The 18,596-nt window shown below is 43.0% G+C and overlaps 2 protein-coding genes across 9 annotated transcripts in view; both read right to left on the bottom strand.

Annotated features, from left to right (window-relative positions):
- The window catches only part of mark2b (MAP/microtubule affinity-regulating kinase 2b), a 51,625-nt gene extending 43,800 nt beyond the window's left edge, over window positions 1-7,825 (bottom strand). For 3 of the 8 annotated variants that reach the window (XM_069159255.1, XM_069159253.1, XM_069159252.1), the window contains exon 1: window positions 6,303-7,823. In XM_069159255.1, the coding sequence (XP_069015356.1) occupies window positions 6,303-6,353 (51 nt within the window). In that variant the 5' untranslated portion in view covers window positions 6,354-7,823. Of the gene's footprint in view, window positions 1-6,302 lie in introns of all 8 variants that reach the window. The other 5 variants (XM_069159251.1, XM_069159254.1, XM_069159259.1 and 2 more) reach the window with 4 other exon arrangements.
- A 4,788-nt stretch (window positions 7,826-12,613) lies between these two features.
- On the bottom strand, window positions 12,614-18,040 carry krcp (kelch repeat-containing protein). Its single transcript, XM_069159337.1, has 13 exons — window positions 17,774-18,040; window positions 17,433-17,594; window positions 17,233-17,314; window positions 16,985-17,044; window positions 16,286-16,514; window positions 16,025-16,123; window positions 15,234-15,365; window positions 14,951-15,138; window positions 14,670-14,866; window positions 14,484-14,578; window positions 14,339-14,393; window positions 13,989-14,086; window positions 12,614-13,293 (listed from the first exon to the last, which is right to left on the bottom strand). The coding sequence occupies exons 1-13, from the start codon at window positions 17,833-17,835 to the stop codon at window positions 13,067-13,069; spliced, it is 1,686 nt and encodes a 561-aa protein (XP_069015438.1). The 5' UTR covers window positions 17,836-18,040; the 3' UTR covers window positions 12,614-13,066.
- Window positions 18,041-18,596: the final 556 nt, after the last annotated feature.

Here is an 18,596-nt window from a genome sequence, read left to right as displayed (position 1 = left end):
GAATTCTACTCAATACTCTTAAATAAAATAATAAATACATTTTAGATGGATGAATGGATTGCAACGCCATTGCAAACGTGTGATACAGGAGTTAGGTTCTCGTGAAAATAACGTCTATCAGGACGAGGAATTGAATTCAGAAATTCAGGAAAAATTGCAAATCAATTGCAAATCCAGAGGTCAGGCTGCCTTAATATTAAAGCACACACACACCACATAACTGCAAGGTCCATGGATCAATTCCTTGTTGGGAGGATCCTTGTTGAATGTTACACCAATTTCTCTCATTGCACTTGTTTGCTGTCTCTCGCCAGTCTGTTAATTGACAATATAAAAAGGCAAAATCACCCCCCCCCCCCCCCCCCAAAAAAAGAAAAATCATTAAAAATAATAAAATAAGATAAATTCTAGTCCAGTGTAAAATGAACATTTTAAAACAAGAACTACAGATAAATGTGTCACATTTTTCATCAACAAATAAAAACAATAACGGCAAACGACCAGAAAAATGAACGACTAACTTTGTATTGCAAAGGCCTATTTAATGACCGGCATGCTTCCTTTGAGCCAGACACGTAGCCTCTAGCTTAGGAGAGCCATTTCCTCCACCAGCATAAATGTCTTATGGACTACATTCATCTGCAGTCCACAGAGAGTTGGACAAGAAGTGCCAACCAAACAGCTGAGACAAACTCCAAAAATCCAGGAAGCAGGGGGACATTTATGGAAGAGGGATGGTGATGTAACATGATCGAGCACTCTGGATGTAGATGTTGGCTTGTTTGTTTGTGGCATGGACACGGTGTGTATGAAAAAGTGAACAGTGTCTTTTCCCCCCCCCTAACGCCGTGTTAAACGCAAACGGAGAATGACACTTGTAGCCATGGTAACTGTACAAAAATATGGCAAATGTTAAGGCCTTAAAATGCTCATAAAATGTTTGTTTTTGTAATTATATATATATATATATATATGTATATATATAAAAAGCTAACATTACAGTAGAAAAAAATACTTTTTGCCACCGAGCACACCTGATAACAGCCAAGCAAGTTCTGACATGGATTGAGCTGCATGACAACTGGATGAGTGGATGATGACACTGTCTGATTCCACTCATTTGCTATTCAGTAGAAGGAAGTTACATCTTAACGGCTGCTGTCAGACTCCCTGGTTAATATGCACCACACGAGACAAAGGTCAGCCACATTTTATATCTTCCTGTGACTGCAGCCTGTTTTGTAATTTTAGCTCCTGTTAATTAGCTACGAGACAGTTTCAACCTTAAAGATACCCTTGAGTTTCTGACCACTAGTAGCACTACGGATTGATGCTGTTCGTGGGCTTCAGGTTTTGTTTGAGCCGTGCTATTTAAATGCAAATTTACAGTCAAATTTAAATATCCTGTTACAGTAGCGATGAAACTGTTGAGGGAACTCTTTCTAGACTTTACTGAGGGAGAAATGTAATTTAGGATTCCTGAGGGGCCAGGTGCATAAAGCTTTATAGATTCACAACTAAAACGCTGAATAAACAAAAATGCAGGACTCTTCTTTTTGTCAGGTTGGTAATAATAATACATGTCGCTTTACGTTTTATAAACCTCAACTAATTTGGAGTACCCACATACAAGAGCCATTTCCTCTCCCGCAGTTTACTATAAATGCAGAAATGTTATTTAAAAAAAAAAAAAAAAAGGAGTTCTATTTATCTATTGACAATCGTACCTACTCAACCACTGATTTGAATTGACTGTTAGAAAAACAACAAAGAAAATTGCTCAGCCGTTACACAAGGTTTTTTTTTATCATTTACGGTATCTGTACTGTTCATTTATCACATGTACTATATGCGTGAACAGTCATCACAGTGATAGCTCTCATCAACTGTGCTAAATGTAATGAGGCTCAACAGTGAATTTACAGCGCTCATCGTGGACCAGACTTTACAAAAGTGTTTTCACAGTTAACGATTAAATTATAAAGTCGTTAGGTGGGGAAATAAGGGCTCAAACGTTTGTAAAACAAATGATGAAACGCATCACTGAAACAGTTACTGAACAGAAACCTCCTTTGGTTGAGTTTTCACAGATAGCTGTGGAGACTTCAAAAGTAATAATCAAGGAAACTGGTTTAAAAAAACAAAAAAAGTAAACAACTGTGTCTTGACTTATATTTAATCTCTGCGTCATCATTTCGGCCACTGCCAGCTCTGCAAAACCACGTGCATGACCTGAGGTGTGTATATTCTTCTGTAATAAATGCCAGTTTATGCGTGGAAAATGGCATTTGCATTGTTTTTACGGGTACCACCGTTTATACATCTGGTGTGTTTATGCCTTCATCGTTGGATTTGTTTTTTTATTTCCTTGTTTTTGTTGCATTGGGAATGGAGAGGAAAATAAACCTTTTTTTAAATGCAACGTAAACTTTCAAGTCGCATACTAATTATAGTTTAGTTCCTTTTGCCTTTCCCCCCCCCAACGTGACTTCTACAAGGAGGAAATGTCTCCCCAGCGTGGGAAGGATCCAGTCTGCTCAGCTAGTGTGCAACAACCCAAACAATGACATGGAGGATGAAATAACAATTGGAGAGGCAGACCAGTATTTCGAGCGGCATTAGTGTGTCAAAAGAGGTGGGTCGATGAATAGAGGGGGAACACTAAAACAGGAAATCAGACAATTAACTGATCGTGTGTAGGGAAGTGGACAAACAGTACAAACCTGTTCACGGCGAACACGTTTGCAAGAAAATGGACGCTAAACCTAATTTTCGACAATATTTTACGCTCAAATAGTTTCCGAGACAAAATAGGTTCTCTGTTTGGTATTTTTTTGATAAACATGTGTTATGTACAAAGCCCAGGTATTCAGAGCTGAGCTGGTGTCGCACTGATAAACAGCGTCATATTCAAATAGGTTCCTCAAACTAACAGCCAGCATGAAGCCTTGCATAACACAACGGCAACACGTCCGATCAAAGCCACTCAACATTTCTGCCATTTCACGCCATCACAAATATGTCAGAAGTCACTTCTCTACATGTGACAGCTCTCTCTTATGATATGTGCTCAGCAACTGTTCATGGTCACTACATGGTCGGCTGTCTGCATCTGTAACTTTTAACCTCCCTCCCCCTCCCCACCAGACTTTTATAACCATTAACTCAGTCATGTGTAAAAAAAAAAAAAAAAAAAAAGGGCTCACAAACTTCCAAGCCAAAGAAAGTAAGTCACAATACGGCTAACTCAAGAGTATAACGTAAAGATAGACGTGTCCATTCAGTCAAGCAGTCTTTTCCACAAATATGAGCCGAGAATAAGAGAATATCTGCTTTCACCGACCACCACTTCAGCTGACCGGATCAAAATATACACTTAGGTCTCTGACAGGAGCAGAGAGTCATGTCGACGCGAGGCCCGTCCTCATGTCCGGTGCCATTTTGTCCTGTATCCTGAGACCTGACACCAAAGGGGCTTTCTATACATGGCCTTTAAAACAGACTGCATTTTGTGTGGGAGTATCCATCCGTGACCTTTAGCCTACAAACCCAGTTAAGAATTTGCCTCGACCCCAAGCTTTTTTCCTTCCACCTCTAAATCCTCACGGGGTGCTCGCGGGATGGACGTGGATGCATTCAAACCGACAACAGCAGTAGATCAAGACAACACAAGGAGCTGCTGAAGGTTACACAAACAGGACATACAGGGCAGAAGTTCAGTTTGGAGTTTGCAGTTAGGTTTTTATAAATCTTTTGACAGCAGCTTCGATCATCATACGGCTCACGGCCGAATGCTGAACACTACTCTAACCAGCGATGTATGGAGTTTGAGTATTTGCTTATAACAGCGTGTTGTTGGATCATAATGGTGCCTTGTACTGTCTAAACTTGAGCCAAGTCTAACTTTTGTTTTGCCAAGTTCCACTGCAGAAGCCAGGACAGTTATCTCATTGAATTTAGAGAGGAAGTTTGCTAATACTGAGCGTTAACGCTCGTGTGTTTGTACAAGTTTGTGTAACACCAGTATGTTCAAGAAACACCAAACTTTAACTGACATCAACTCTATAAAATAAATAAATAAATTTAAAAAAAAACACCTCTGGAAATAACAGATGTTCTATCTCTGTGTAGGCATTTATACTACAATGCAGCTACAATGACTTATATAATTGACTGTATTATTCCTGACCTCTGATCCCATAAAGGGTGTATCCACGCAAGAACATGCATGTGTCACTGAGTGCGTGTATCTATTCGCCTACACCTACACGCCAGTGTAACTGTGGATCTGCTCTCACTGTACACTGTAATGGAAGCAGTGACGTGTTGTGTTGGACATACAGTACCGGCACACACACACACACACACACACACACACACACACACACACACACACACACACACACACACACAGATCATGGTATCAACAGATAAGCTCTGTCAGCATTTCATTTTTACAAGAAGCAAAGAGAGACATAATCTTTGAACCCTTGAGTCTCCACCACTAAGAACATTTCCTATTGGCTGATAAGAGCAGGTCTCTCGTCTGATTGGCTGTTCACATCTAGGTTTTGGCTTTCAACGGAGAAAACTGCTTGACAAAAGGGGTAAAGCTCCTTTGACAAATTAAAAACAAGTGCCATTAGGTAACGCTCCCCTTATTTATTGTTCCATTTCATTCATAACCACTGTTGACAAACCGATGGCATTAACTCATTTTTCACAAAGGATTTTCATCAAATACTTTATACGCATGAACATTTGCTCTATTTTCGTTTCTACACTCATCAAAGCTATCGGCAAACTGCGAAAACAATCACACCAAATTGCAGCTACTTTCATGTACCTATTGACACCCGAGCGACACAAATATAGAAAAAGGTTTAGGTTAACACGAGCCGACACCATCCACCAGCCACACTGTCAACATATAGACACAACTTTTTTTTTTTTTTCCCATTTGACGAGACAAATGCCACGTGATGCTTGTCAACAGCTGTCCCAAGTAATGCAAATCACAGTCTTTACTGGAAACTATAATGGCTTTCATGTGAGCGTGTGCGGCTTTTTCATAACAAGACAAAATAGTCTCAGAGATTAAGACAGATACGGCAGTCTTGGAAGAAGGGGCTTTGTTCAAGCAGCACGGTCTCGGGTTTTCTTTGGCTTTTAAACTTTTAAGCGCACGAGAGTGTTGTTATAATCAGCTGTATGGGAAAAAAAAAAAGGCTCTTGAATCGAGAAACGGGAACCACACGCTCTGTTTCGAGAGCTTTAGCAATCCTTTGCACTTGATAAACTGGGATTTATAAGGAGTTTAGGAGCACTTTAGCACATGGATAGGAGCTTTGTTTTGGGGCAGAAGAGGATGTGTGTTGTTTGTGTGATGCTGAAGTACCTTCAATCACACTCTGCACCTGTTTCAAACCCAGAAATAACATTTTGAATTGAACATCCTGGAGACAATTTGAACAACAGGCCTACTTATGATATTAAATCCATCTCTGGTCCACGGGTGCTTTTAACACCTTTGTGTAATACTAATTTATGAATCGACGAATGATTCGTTTCTTTCTTACACAACTTTGCATTTCGAAAAACAAACGCCGAATGATCGTTTAACTATTATCACAACCAATGCTTCTCCTTTGCAGCAAAAAAAACAAGTGATATAATGACAAGGCTTCCCTGTACAATGTATACATCGACTTTTTCTTCCGGGACTTCGTCCTTCCAGGGAGTTTTAAGGAGAAAAATCGCAAGAATCAATATTATCGTGAACTAAAAAAAAAAGTACATTTTCATCTCCTAAAACAAACTTTCCATTTGGGAAAGGGATTACTCAAGAACACCGGATTGTTTTGACAGGTTGCAATGGATAAACAAAACGCCGGTTACGCATGTGTTGCAGGGAAATAAGAAAGACAGAGATTGTAGGACTCGTGTGGAGCTGGCTCACAGGGTTGTGTATGTACCGCAACAGGTCAAAGTGGCACAAGAAAAAAAAAAAAAAAAAGTCAAGTAGGAGGACATGGCCCTAAGACACAGACTAAACAGAAACCTAAATTTGCTCTCCTATCCTGCAAGGAGTGGGAAATCCAGTGTGAGTGCGTAGGCAAGCTGGTGAATCACTGCTGTGTGGCAAAGACAACAAGAGACAGAACAAAAAAAAAAGTAGAGACGAGGCCGAGCAGGGCCTTTCTCCAAAGCAGATAAGACCTTCCTACTGAAGATAAATAAGGTGTATATATATATATATATATATATGTATATATATGTGTGTATTAAAAGGCACATCTTACCTGCCCAGTTGAGTTTTCAATGACTTGCGCCAGCGGGATCCTTGTTGACATCTTTGAAAAGACTCGTCGGTTGAAAAACAGGGAAAAGGACCAGTGAACCGAGGTCGATCCGTCAGTGTCTTTTGTTCATTTAAAACCGCGTGCAGCTCGATGGTGGAGGAAGAAAACAACAACAACAACAACAACAACGACAAAAAAATGTCCCAACAGATGTCCAGCACGACAGACAGACAGACAGCCCCGTGAATCAACAAGTTGAATCCCACATCAGCGGCTAGCCCGAGTTAGCCAGCTAAGCTAGAAACTAGCTTAGCAGCGAGCGTACGTCCCATGTTTGTCAACAAAGCACCGAGCAGGAGGGGGGGGGGGGATAAACAAACAAACAAACAAAAACAAGTGGGGTTTCTTTTTTTCCCCTTCAGCTTTCCAACTGGCGTTTTATTTTTGTTTTAATGTCCCCCGTCGACGGAGACTTGACGCGAGCTTTCAGCAGCCTGGTACGGGTGACGTTTTTTTTTTTTTTTTTTTTTTTTTTTTGGCCAGCTAACGGCAGCTTGTGCTAATTCGGAGAAAAGTCCCGTTGGTATTGAACGAAATTCAATTAGCTCGCTAACATGCTAACCTGCGAGGTTGCTCAACTTTTAACGTCCCGAGGGGAGCCGGAGGAGGAAAACAAAAAAAAAACAAAAAAATCTACCATCCGAGCCGTCGTCTTGTCTCCTCTTCTCTTAAGTCTTTATGTGGCAGAAATATGTTTCCTCTCGGGCTCAAGGGGGGGGGGGGGGGAGAGGTGGAGGAGGGTGGAGGTGGAGGAGGTGGGGGTCGTCTACAAACTTTCAGGCCAAAAGTTATTCCCGGCGAGGTCTCGACCTTCCTCAACTCCCTCGGAACAATTCAACAAATAATATATATTATATATATAATATATCCGGGCTTTTTGGTAACCGATCAAAAAAAGATAAAAGGTCACATGGCAGGTGAAGAAAAACGAGGATTAATTTACTGGATAATATCAGCGGGGGTTTCTTTCCGAGGCTACCTCGTTAGCCGTGTTTCTTCCTCCCCCCACCACCACCACCCCCAGCGGACCTGCCACAGGAGACAACAAGGAGGAGAAGAAGGAGAAGAAGGAGAAAAAAAACCTCCCAAAATCCACGGAAACCACCGGAGCTTCCTGGTGCTGCTGCGTGATTTGAATAAGGTCGTTCAGCGGTGCTGCAGTGCAGCGTGGATGAATAAAAACACAACCACCACCGTCCTGTCGAGTTGTTGTTATCCCGGTGACCGGCCGACCGATGGAGGATTCGTCGTCGTCGAGTTGTTAAAATCCATCATCGGGACATTTTTTTTGTGTTGGCTCTTTTCTTGTCAGGAGGTGTGTGTGTGTGTGTGTGTGTGTGTGTGTGTGTGTGTGTCGCGGGAGAAAAGGCGAGGTAGCTGCGCCCGAGTGGAGTCTATGCGCACGATCCTGCCCTGATACCGGAACCAGCTCGCGGCAACATGGCTGCTGCTTGCACCACGACTGAGAGAGAGGAGGGCTTTCTTTTCTTTTTTTTTTTTTGGGAGGGGAGGGAGGTGAGGAGGAGAGGAGAGGAGAGGAGGGGGGGAGGAGGAGGAGGAGGAGGGAGCTCTGCGTTCGGCTCCACTCGACGTTTTTTTTTCCGAGCTTTACCGACCGACATTCTTCCAAAGGTTTAGGTGTTACAGCAGGTGCGCAAAGGGGGTTGTTGTTGTTGTTGTTGTTGTTGTTTGTTGTCCCCCCCCCCCCCACCCCATCCGCATCCTCCACAGCCGGAGGGTAATGGGAAGACAGAAGTTCAACTGGTCCGGCACTTGTTGTTGTTGTTGTTCCTGGGAAAATTGATTGTTTACAAATTATTGGGTCTTGCGTCGGTGCTTAATCCCGTGTCTTGTTTAAGGGGTCCAAACTTTAGTTTTAAAGTTTTGCCCCAAAGAAGTTAATCTGTCAGTGTTTAGAATAATAATAATAATAATAAATAAATAGTGGACTTTAACTTTTTACAGTACCTAACCCTACTATTTGAGTAACTAAGTAAATTTACTCAAGTACAGCTTCGATGTACTTTTCTTCAGCATTTCTTATTTGATCACTTTTATAACGCTGCTACGTTGCAGTCGGGGGAATATTATTTTACTCCACTACATTTGTTGGACAAGTTTCTGTGCAGATTTTGAGTTTACACATGATCAGATGATAAAATATAATGATTGTCGCACATAATACACAAAAACTACCCCAAATGAATTGCCAGCAAATACAGCATGAATATTCAACATACATATTCATGCATATGTTTACTTTCTCAGCGTAGAGTTGCAAATTAGAATCTAAAACAACATCCATCATGTCATTATATTACAGACGGACACACACACACCTTTTTTTTCTTCTTTTTATATCTCTTTGGAGACCGGTTCTGCAGTATTCATATGGTTCATCATGCATCATACAAAAGTTGCATTATATTTCCACAATGGAGTCGCATCCTTTCACCTGCTAGTTTCTTCCTTTGCACATCGAAGAATTTGGTCTTTTACACACAACATACCCACCGATGGACCAAGATCACGCCAGAGACAACTGACCCCATCATTTCTCTTTCGTTCATTAAGTCACACAAGTTTCCAATCAGGCGTCATTTCCTACTTTTTGACTAACACAGGGACGTATTGTATTATGAACAAATACACAAATTCCATTTATCCCACTGAACTGTCCAGTGTAGTGGATTGTTAAGATTCAGCACGCTCAACAAGCAGGATTGCAGGGTAGTTTCATCATTATGTCATATAAGACTTCCTATTTTTTCCTCCCTGTTGTCCTCATTGTTTGATTTTCATGTGTCCATATTCAATTAGGAAACTACGCCGTGATCTGGTTGAATTATGGGCCTTCTTTGCCACCTCAGCTGTCAAATTAAAATGTAAATACATATCCCCCCCCTCCAAAACGTGTGAGATGCTGACAGCAGGCGTAGACGTTTTCAAGTTACTTAGCAACAGCCATAGACGACAAAGATAATGTGGCAGCTGCTGGAGGTAGTGATGTCTGAACTCTTGTCAACTAGGAGGTCCGCAGAGTCGTTGTACCAAATATCCACCGTTTACACACAATGGGAGGATGTTGTGTCGAAAATAAAAAAAAAAAAAGAATTCAGGAAATGAAAGGGTATGAAAGGCCATTTAGGAACGACTGGGAGAGCATCCAACTGGCAGGATTTCCCGATGAATCAAGGGGAAAAAAAAAAAAAAAATTTCAAAAAAAAAAAATCACCTCCCTGATGATGGAGGGAGCGTTTTCAGGGAGTATGTGGATTATTACAGTGTTTTCAACAAATAAGCAACCATCTATACTCTTTACTAACCTCGTTACAGTCGAATCGTCGGCCCTTTCCTGTGACATCTCTTATCAGTCCAGGCGTAAACCCGTCCAACCGACTTGGCACAAGTCTGCACGTCAGATCTTTTTCTCAGTGTACTGGAGCGTGTCCAATTTAATGGTGGATCACAGGAGGGAGGGAAACACCCTGAGTGGGAACAGCATTTTGGGGGGGAAATGTCAGAACATACCTCAGACAGTCAGATTAACCCTTAAACTAAAAATAATAAATATATCTATAAATATGAACTCAGTGGCAGAAGTTTGTTTAGGTGACATGAACCATTTTAGGAGCGTTGCAGAGGGAAAAGTGCGGAAATATCGCCACCTGCAGGACACATGAGTATATTACATGTATCTATGTCTATCTATCTATGTCTCTATCCGTCTATCTGTCTGTCTGTCTGTCTGTCTGTTTATCTCTCTATATAGCTAGACTTAGACTCTATTAATCCCACAGTGGGAAAATGTAGTCGTGACAGCAGCATAGAAACACAAAAAGGTGAAACACAGTAAGACATTTTCTTTTTTACTAACACGTATACAATAAAATAAGATAGATGAGAATCATTTTTTTGAAAAAAATAAGAGCATGAATAAATAGTCTGTCTGTCTGTCTGTCTGTCTGTCTATCTATCTATCTATTTCATATTTATTTCATATTGATATGATATGACATATCCCACAGATTGTTCCCTGGAGTCCCCTCATAAATATTTGGTCCCACCAAGTACGGAGGCTGATCTGCCGCCTGTTAATTGCAGCTAAAGTCTCATTGGATGAGCATTAAAACACAGAACAGCCTTTTCATCTCCAGTCTCCTACTTCAGGGTGCCAAATGTATCTGGCTGCACTGAGGCTGTAATAACAGTGCTTTTTAATATGCAGTCAGTCATTTTCCGGGCAGAGCTTCATAAACACACCATCAGTTGCTTGATATTTTATCACCAGTCTTTTCAGTTTATCTCTTAAAAAAAAAAAAATCCATCCTGGTCATGTTGCTGTAGCTCAGTGGTGATGTTAAAATATTTATCACGGAGACATCTGATGAAAACAAAACCCTATTTTTCTATCACATTGTGACACACATGATCTAAATGATGAGGATGAACAACTCGGCTTTTAAGATTGATTTCACAATTTTGGGAAGCCAGTGAGAAAGAAGCATGAAAATATTTATGTTTGTTTGGGTGACATATTTTAAGAATCTGTAAATAAAGGAAAAGACAGTTTGTTTTATAAAGATGCTTACTGGGTAATCTGCAGTTATTCAATTCAGTTTTATTTATACAGAACCAAATACAAATAAGTCCTCTCAGGGCACTTTACATTATAAGGTCAAGATCTTACAATATCATAGAAAGAAAACCAACCAAGAGGATCCGTCTTTTACTTGGTCAGCTTTCTTATTTTATTTAATCAACATTTAAAAGCAAATTAAAATGTTAAGTCTTCCCCTAATTAATCTTTTAAACTGAACATACTGTAACTGCATGTATAATGTGCATATGTAGATTTATGATTAAAAAAAAAAAATACTCAGTATTTGCCATTTTATATCCCACTAATTATTAATATCTTGGTATATCATCTGAAAAAAAAAATCAATTGAGAAATTTTTAATGTATCCATCTAATTATGTCTGTGCTCAGGATGCAGTTATGTTGAAATCACATGACTTCACAAACCAATAAGATCTACGACTATCGCTCGTCTTAGATCACACAAATCTCCAGTGAGGAAACACCAGAGGTAGAATTAAAAGTTCAATAAAAGACTAAATTAGATAAACCAAAGCTGTGTACTGTACTGTGGGGGTACGTCACTGGAACAGCTGCTTTAAAACCGAGCCGGGCATAAAACCGGCCAGATAATGTCAACGGAGCAGCAGCATGATGGTTGACGAAGGGACGGTCCAAAGGCGGGCAGGAAAACGGGACAAACATAAAATTAGTGAACGCCTCGAGCTCATCCCGACACACTGTGGAAGTTGCTGACTCACAGCGTGGGCTGAATTAGTGCAGAAGAAGCAGAGCCAGAAGCAGGCTTGTGTACAGACAATCCAACATGATGTACTCAAGGGATCAGACAGGCTCCAATTTTAAAAACAAATGAATTCATTAATTTCATGAATAATGAAGACCTCTCTGTGGCCCGTCGAGCACAATGAATAACATTTTATGATTTGTAATGAAAGAATTCAACAAGACTAACAGAGAGATTTGGAAATAGTTTTTCATTGGATATTTAGAGGAAGCCAGGCTTTCCTTTGCATCACCAGAGGAAATACCGCTGAGTCGGTGAAACCGGTTTAATGCCCTCCAATGATTCTGACTGTTGTTTTCAGTGAGATACAAAATCTGTAACAAATAATATCATCCCCCCCGGGTTCAGAAGACACGACCTGAGAGCTTAAAGCTGATTCAGGCATTAAACACTTCTGTGAGCCTCATGTTACCAGACACGAGTCTGTCGGTCATGTTTGAGCCAATAAAAAAATATTCACGACACCATTAAGAGCTGTTCAGCAGAAGATAATCCCTCTCCAGCTGCACTAATCTTTTATTAAAAAGTCTCCATTTAGCTCTTTGAAGATGACATCAGTGTTTCTCCGAGTGTCCCATTAGCTCCGTGTTAGCGCCGAGTCAGCAGGGACGTTATTAACGGGTCGTTTTGCTTTCAAGTGTCAAACCTCATTTAAGTGTAACACACGACTGTAGAAAGTAAACCTCAGTCTGACGGCGGACTGAAAAGGAGCGTTCACGATAATGCTGTTTAGAAAAACAAAATGTCAATTTTAAAAGGAGAATTACCCTCCGAAGACAAATGTTTATGAAGTAAAAACAGAAACCAAGTGCAAAATGAAATAACACAGGAGCATGAACTGAGATAATTTTTTTACTGACAGATTGTAGATAACAAATAAACATGTTATTACTGAACATAATAAAATACAAACCATTAGAAAAAATAAAAAAAACAATAGAAATAAAAATTGTACCTGAGAAAAACAAGTATTTGATGAGTTTTAAATGTATGTACAAAAAAAGGTTAAAGTTTAAAACCAGGATCATTGTTTTCACTAACGGGAAGAATCCCTTTCCTATTTATTTTGTGTCTTCATGCCATTATTCACTACATAGAAAACACAGCTGGACTTGAGATCCACTTTACGTGCAGACTTTCCAAATAAAACTGTGAAAACTTTTAAAGCACATATTTGAAAGAAGAAAGGGCCCTTTCACCAAAAAGGAAAAGAACAAGAGAAACTGGAGGGATATAAATAATAAAAGCAGGTGTGGGGGTGTAGAAAATAGCTTCACAAGCAGTCAGGGAGCGAGGATTCACCTCTGACTCACTCTCTTTAAATAGCGCCGAGCAGTTCCTCCACAGCGACAGTCGTCAGGTCGGAGTAGAAGTTTCCCTCGTTGTCTCCGCCTGCGAACACCAGCAGGGTCCTGCCGCCGGAGCCGCCGCTCGTCTCCACGTCCTCCTCTGAGAAGCGGTGGCCCGTCGCCATGGTGATCACGGAGTGCCCCGCTCTCGGGACGGACAGCCGAGGGAGGGTCACCTCCGTCCAGCTGTTGGTGTCTGGAACAACCGAACAAAAAGGTCGTTTTCATTAATGCGGGTACGAATGGAGCAGGTGCAGCGATAGAAAGATATAAAAGGCGTCACAGACGCGTTCCTGTTCGTTCATTTTTCATTATCATGTTTGAGAAAAAAAATAGAAATATGCTTTCTTGAGTTGGATGTTTTAGCAATTTCTTCTCACAGGAAAGACTCCAGAAGTCACTGCACACTTGCAACAACAACATATTTTTCCATCCCTGTAAAGGCATGTCCATATTTAATAATAGCTGTCTAATAAAGTAAAATTAAACAACAATTTGTCAGACTCGGAGGGAAATTATTAGGCCTGTCAGAAAGACTCTTGCGTAACCACAGTTTGAACTGTCTGGACTAAATATCGGATTAATCAATGAGCAGGATTTTCTGCTTTCCTCTGTTTTACAACATAAATGGAAAGTGAATACTTTTAGATTCTGGATTGTCTTGTCAGACAAAACAAAAGGTTTTAGGACGTCACATTAGTGTCTGGGAAATGGTAATGGAAAACTGAAATGGTTTACTATCCTAATGTAATTATTAAATACATAAATAATAAAAAATTGTCAGTTGGAAGCATCTCTATAAGACCGATAACTCTCTAAAATAACTGCAACGGCAACCAAGCTACTAAACGGGCTCCGAGCCTCCTTCCTCGGACGCGAGCCGCCTCTCACCGGTGTCAAAGACGAAGGCGTCGCCGAGGGCGTTGTTTCCGTTGTAACCACCGTGGATCAGGAACTGTGTGTCTGAGAGCACGGCGCTGCCGTGCCAGCTGGAACACACACACACAAACACAAACACACAGCTTTAACTTTCTTGAAACTATTGCGGATAAATACCCGAGTTTTGTTACCAATACCAAAACAATAAAGTGTTAATTTGAAGAAGACAAATGTCTCAGAAATCTTGTTTTTAGTTGCTGACTCAGCTTTACTAAACATTAATGCTTTGTAGACGCAATGTTGTAATGAGGTTGGAGCCCCAGCTGCGTCTGGATGGAGTATTTGTATTAGTAGTTGTGTACCTTCGAGGAGAGGGAGCCGTCCCCGTCATTTTAACAGCAGAAAACTCCATCAGACCTGAGAGACACAACAACATGGGACATTTGAACTGTGCATGTAGTTATGTGCTGGTGTGTGTGTGTGTGTGTGTGTGTGTGTGTCGCTTACCAAGGTCCAACATGTACATGTCGTTGTAGCAGACAGGAGTGTCCCACCCACCAAACACGTAGATCTTCCTCTCCTGCATCACACACGCGGAGTGACTGGAAGGAAGACAAATGACGTTGCAGAGCTGGACGGGACATGTTTGAAATGTGTGTCTGCGAAAGACAGATTTGGAGAAAGACGTGTTACCCTGAGCGGGGGGAGGGTTTGTCTCCCGTGACGATGGGCTGGTACCAGATGGAGAGGTGGGGGTCGAAGATGTACAGCGAGTCGCTGCAGCCGTCGGGCTCCGGGTTGGGCCGAGGAAACACTCCTCCCAGCACGAACAGCTCCCCTCGAAACATGCTGCAGCTGTGATAGGCCAGCGGGGGAACTTTACCCTGAGCCTGGAGGAGGAGAGGCGGAGGAGGAGATTAGGAAATGGCATTAAAAGTCCTCACAGGAACTCAAACAAGGTTGGACGCACGCACCTCCACCATGGTCCACTTCCAGCTGCGAGTGTCCAGGATGTGAACGTCATTGAACCACTTCTTGTTCTTGGAGCCTCCGAACACGAAGATCCGTCTGGAGTCGGGGTCGTAGACGGCCGTGTGGCCGATCCGGGCCTCGGGGGTCGGACCCTCAGCCAGGGTCTCCGCGGCCACCCAGGACGTGTCCTCTGTTGGACAGACAACAGACTCCGACATGGACACGCGCTCCAGCAAACCTCGGATTTGAAACGGGTTGTAAAAAGGTTGTGAACAGCCGACTGACCTGTGCAGAGCTTCCACATGGGATCTTTGCAGAACTGCATCCTGGCTCCCTGCCCTCCGATCAGAAAGGCTGTCTGAGCGTCGATGGGACACAACGTCTGACCCCAGCGGCCCGACGGGCCGACCAACGGGGCTGCAGCAAAACAAAGTGTGTTGAACGTCAACAGAGGACAACCACGAGAGAAGTTTCAGACTTCTGAACTGCAGATTTGAATTGTTTCGACCCAAAAGTCAAACGGAGTCTTTGCGGATCGATCAGAGACCCCGTTAATACGTTATGCGTTGATGCTGGTAGAACGTCGGTGTTGTCAGGCGACGGGACGAGCAGCTCAACTGCTAAAATTCTGATTTCATAACCACGACGTCGTCGGACAAAACCACCGAACACAAAACTTGAAGACAGCGGCTGTGCCGTGGCTTCACGTGTCAAATTATCACCCGGACAGAAAGTTAGAGGCGAACGAAAATCGTTCTCACGAAGGGCACGGGCTCCCTCCGGAGCACCTGCCCGTCCAGAGAGGATCCGTCCGAGTCTGTGGGTTTCCAGCTGTCAGTGAAATTGTGGCGTGTGTGTATTCTGTCGATCGGGCGACTCTCGGATAACCCGGCGAAAACGTACAAAACCTGAAGAGGAGCTTCTCCAGTTCAAGTTTGACGACGAGGCAAGTTGCGGGAGATTTACTCAAAATCAGGAAGGACCCGGGAGAAACCGGGAGCGCTCGGCGGGCGTGAAGCGGCTGATCGCTACGAAAGGAGAGCGGGCCGTGAGACGTGCGCGCGGCGCGAACGCACCGGGCTGCGTGGGAGTCCTGGCCGGCCTGCTCTTCGTCCTGGCGGCGCTCTGAGGAGGCGCTCTCCCCACCGTCGCGTGCGTCTCCGCCGCTCCGCTGGCTGCAGCAACACGGGGAAGAGCGGAAGGAGGTTTGAAAGGAGAAGGAGGAGGAGGACACGCGAAGAGACGCCTCACACCTCCACAGACACACACACACACACACAAAACGTGTTCATCTCACGCCCAAATAAAGCAACATCACAAAACACCGCCTCGCTCACCTGCTGCCTTCATCTTTGAGGCGCCTGCTCTGCCAGTACACAGCTTCTGGCCACCTTTGCTTTGACCTCTGACCTTTCGCAAAGGCGCGGTCTTGTCCGCGGCACCGTTCGGACACACGTTCTCCTCGTCACCCCGTTTCGTAGCCTTGTTGTCGTCGTCGTCGTCGCCCTCCTCCTCCCTCTTCCTCTTGCCGTTGAGCTCTCGGGCTGCGAGGGGAGCCGCGGCGTCCTGGGACGCCACGGAGTTCATGACACAAACAGTCGGGTGTCATTTGATGTTGAACTTTCAAAAGAAAGCGACGATAACAATTACTACATCTCTTTCTCGTGTAGCGTCGGGCCTCCGCGGTGTCGTAATTAGACAGGAAAACTAAACGAGATGAGCCAGTTTCTCCTCAACAGACCGGACTGCACCTTCTTCTCGAGAATTACAGGAAATGTAGGAACCCACCTCACTACACAAGGCTGCTTAGAAGAACGCATGACGACGTCAAAACCCGGCGCTTTTATTTTGAAACGAGAGCTTTTAGTTTGAAGCGGATACAGGAAGTTACTGCGTTTGAATGCAATTCCTGTCAGCCAATCAAAATGATGAACAAAAATATTTATGAAACTAATTTTAAGAATTAAAATGCTTTGATTGTTGATGTGTTGTTTCTCTCTGATACTATTAGTGCCGGTTCGTCCTTGTCAGATTACCTTGGGTGTGTACTCCGTCACCGCCACCATGAGCTCCGGTTCCGACCAATCTGCTTTCAACTGAGAAAATAAACGTATAACGCATAAATATTAACATTTCACTCCAATAAAATACACCGTTTTATATTCTGCATCAAGCGGCTGATGGCTTGGCCAAAAGGGGGAACAACACTTCTCCGAGCTCTTTTGGATTTTTTTTTTCCAGCATGTCTCCGAGTCCTAAGACCTCAGGTGAGTTTGATATTTACCAGGTGTCCCCCCACCAGGTTGACATTCAGTGTGACACTGTCTGTCCACGTGTCCTCTTCCCACTGTTCCCATGACAGACACCTGGAGGAGGAAACAAGCAGAAATCAGCGAAACGCTGCTTGTTCATCTGAATATTCAGGAATGCTTCTTTTTTTTTATTACAGAAATAACATCTCGTGGTTTCATTCAGCGGACCTACTTGTTGTAAGGAGTCAGTTTTCCTATCGTGATGGGGATCCGATCGGCGTCATCGAGCTGCGCGTCGACGCAGATCCTGTCCCCCCACGGGCCGCTGCTGAACAGCACCACCTGGCGGACACTCGGGGGAACTGCAACAGACACCCTGCACGACCCTGCGGCTCTGCCAACGAAAAAAAACGAGACCGCGGAAAACGTATTTTATTCCAAACACGTGACTCGAGATGGAAGTTGTTTTCTCGGCGCGTTTTTTTTTTTTTTTTTTTTTTTTACAACAACAGGTTAAACCTCTTCTAGAGACACGGCTCATTTCAAGAGGCGCCAACAAAGATTTCAACTCACCGCAGCAGCCTCTGAGGCGGACCGTTCACTCCGAAAACCGCATAAACCCCGAAATCCTCCATCTTTGCGACTTCCTCACTTTAAGTGCTGATATCCCACCTCCTCCTCCTCCTCCCACCTCCTCTTTCTGCTCTCCTTCTTTATTCAGACACTATTTTAAAATATCGGAAACGCTGATATCTCCCCGTCACTCTCGTTACAAAATCTCCCGCCACCGCTTGTTTGTACAGTTTCTAAACTCCGCGCGAGTTTCTGGGTAAAAAAAAAAAAAAGAGCGTGCGCTTGTTTTATTGTTCGGGGTCTCCTCACAAATTCAGCACGCGCTGTCGAATGCAGGACAGACAAAGAGCTCCGCCCCTTCTGCGCGACGCGGTACTTATATCGAGTACACTCAAAGGCGTGAGGCGCCGCACGTGCGCCTCACGTAAGCCAATCAGAACGTCCGAGTTCAGCAGCGCTCGAGAGACGCAACAAAAGGTGCGTTCAAGAGCGGTATGATAATCTGAAAACGCGTCAAATAAAAGCGCAGTAAAAAAAATAAAAAAATAAAAATTAATGTTGTTCAGCGAAAAGTTTGAAATACAGAAGAGAACCAAATGAAAACAAAGATTATTAAAATCATTGTGAGACAAATATTGCGTCATTGTGACGAATGTCATCGTGAAATAAATTTAAAAAAATGACGTTAAAATAAAATGAGAAAATCCGACGAATTTGAAAAACGTGAAATTAGTAAATTACCATGCTAATAAATTGAGTTTTTAATAATTAATCTACTCTGGCAGCGTCAAATACGTCCGTGTTTATTCCAGAAAAATGCGCG

Source organism: Embiotoca jacksoni, unplaced genomic scaffold (genome assembly GCF_022577435.1).
Source record: "Embiotoca jacksoni isolate LCO1_2020_lvr unplaced genomic scaffold, fEmbJac1.0.p SCAF_24, whole genome shotgun sequence".
NCBI lineage: Eukaryota > Metazoa > Chordata > Actinopteri > Embiotocidae > Embiotoca > Embiotoca jacksoni.
The sequence above is the reverse complement of the archived record's forward strand: the minus strand, read 5'-3'. Positions and strand labels throughout refer to the sequence as shown.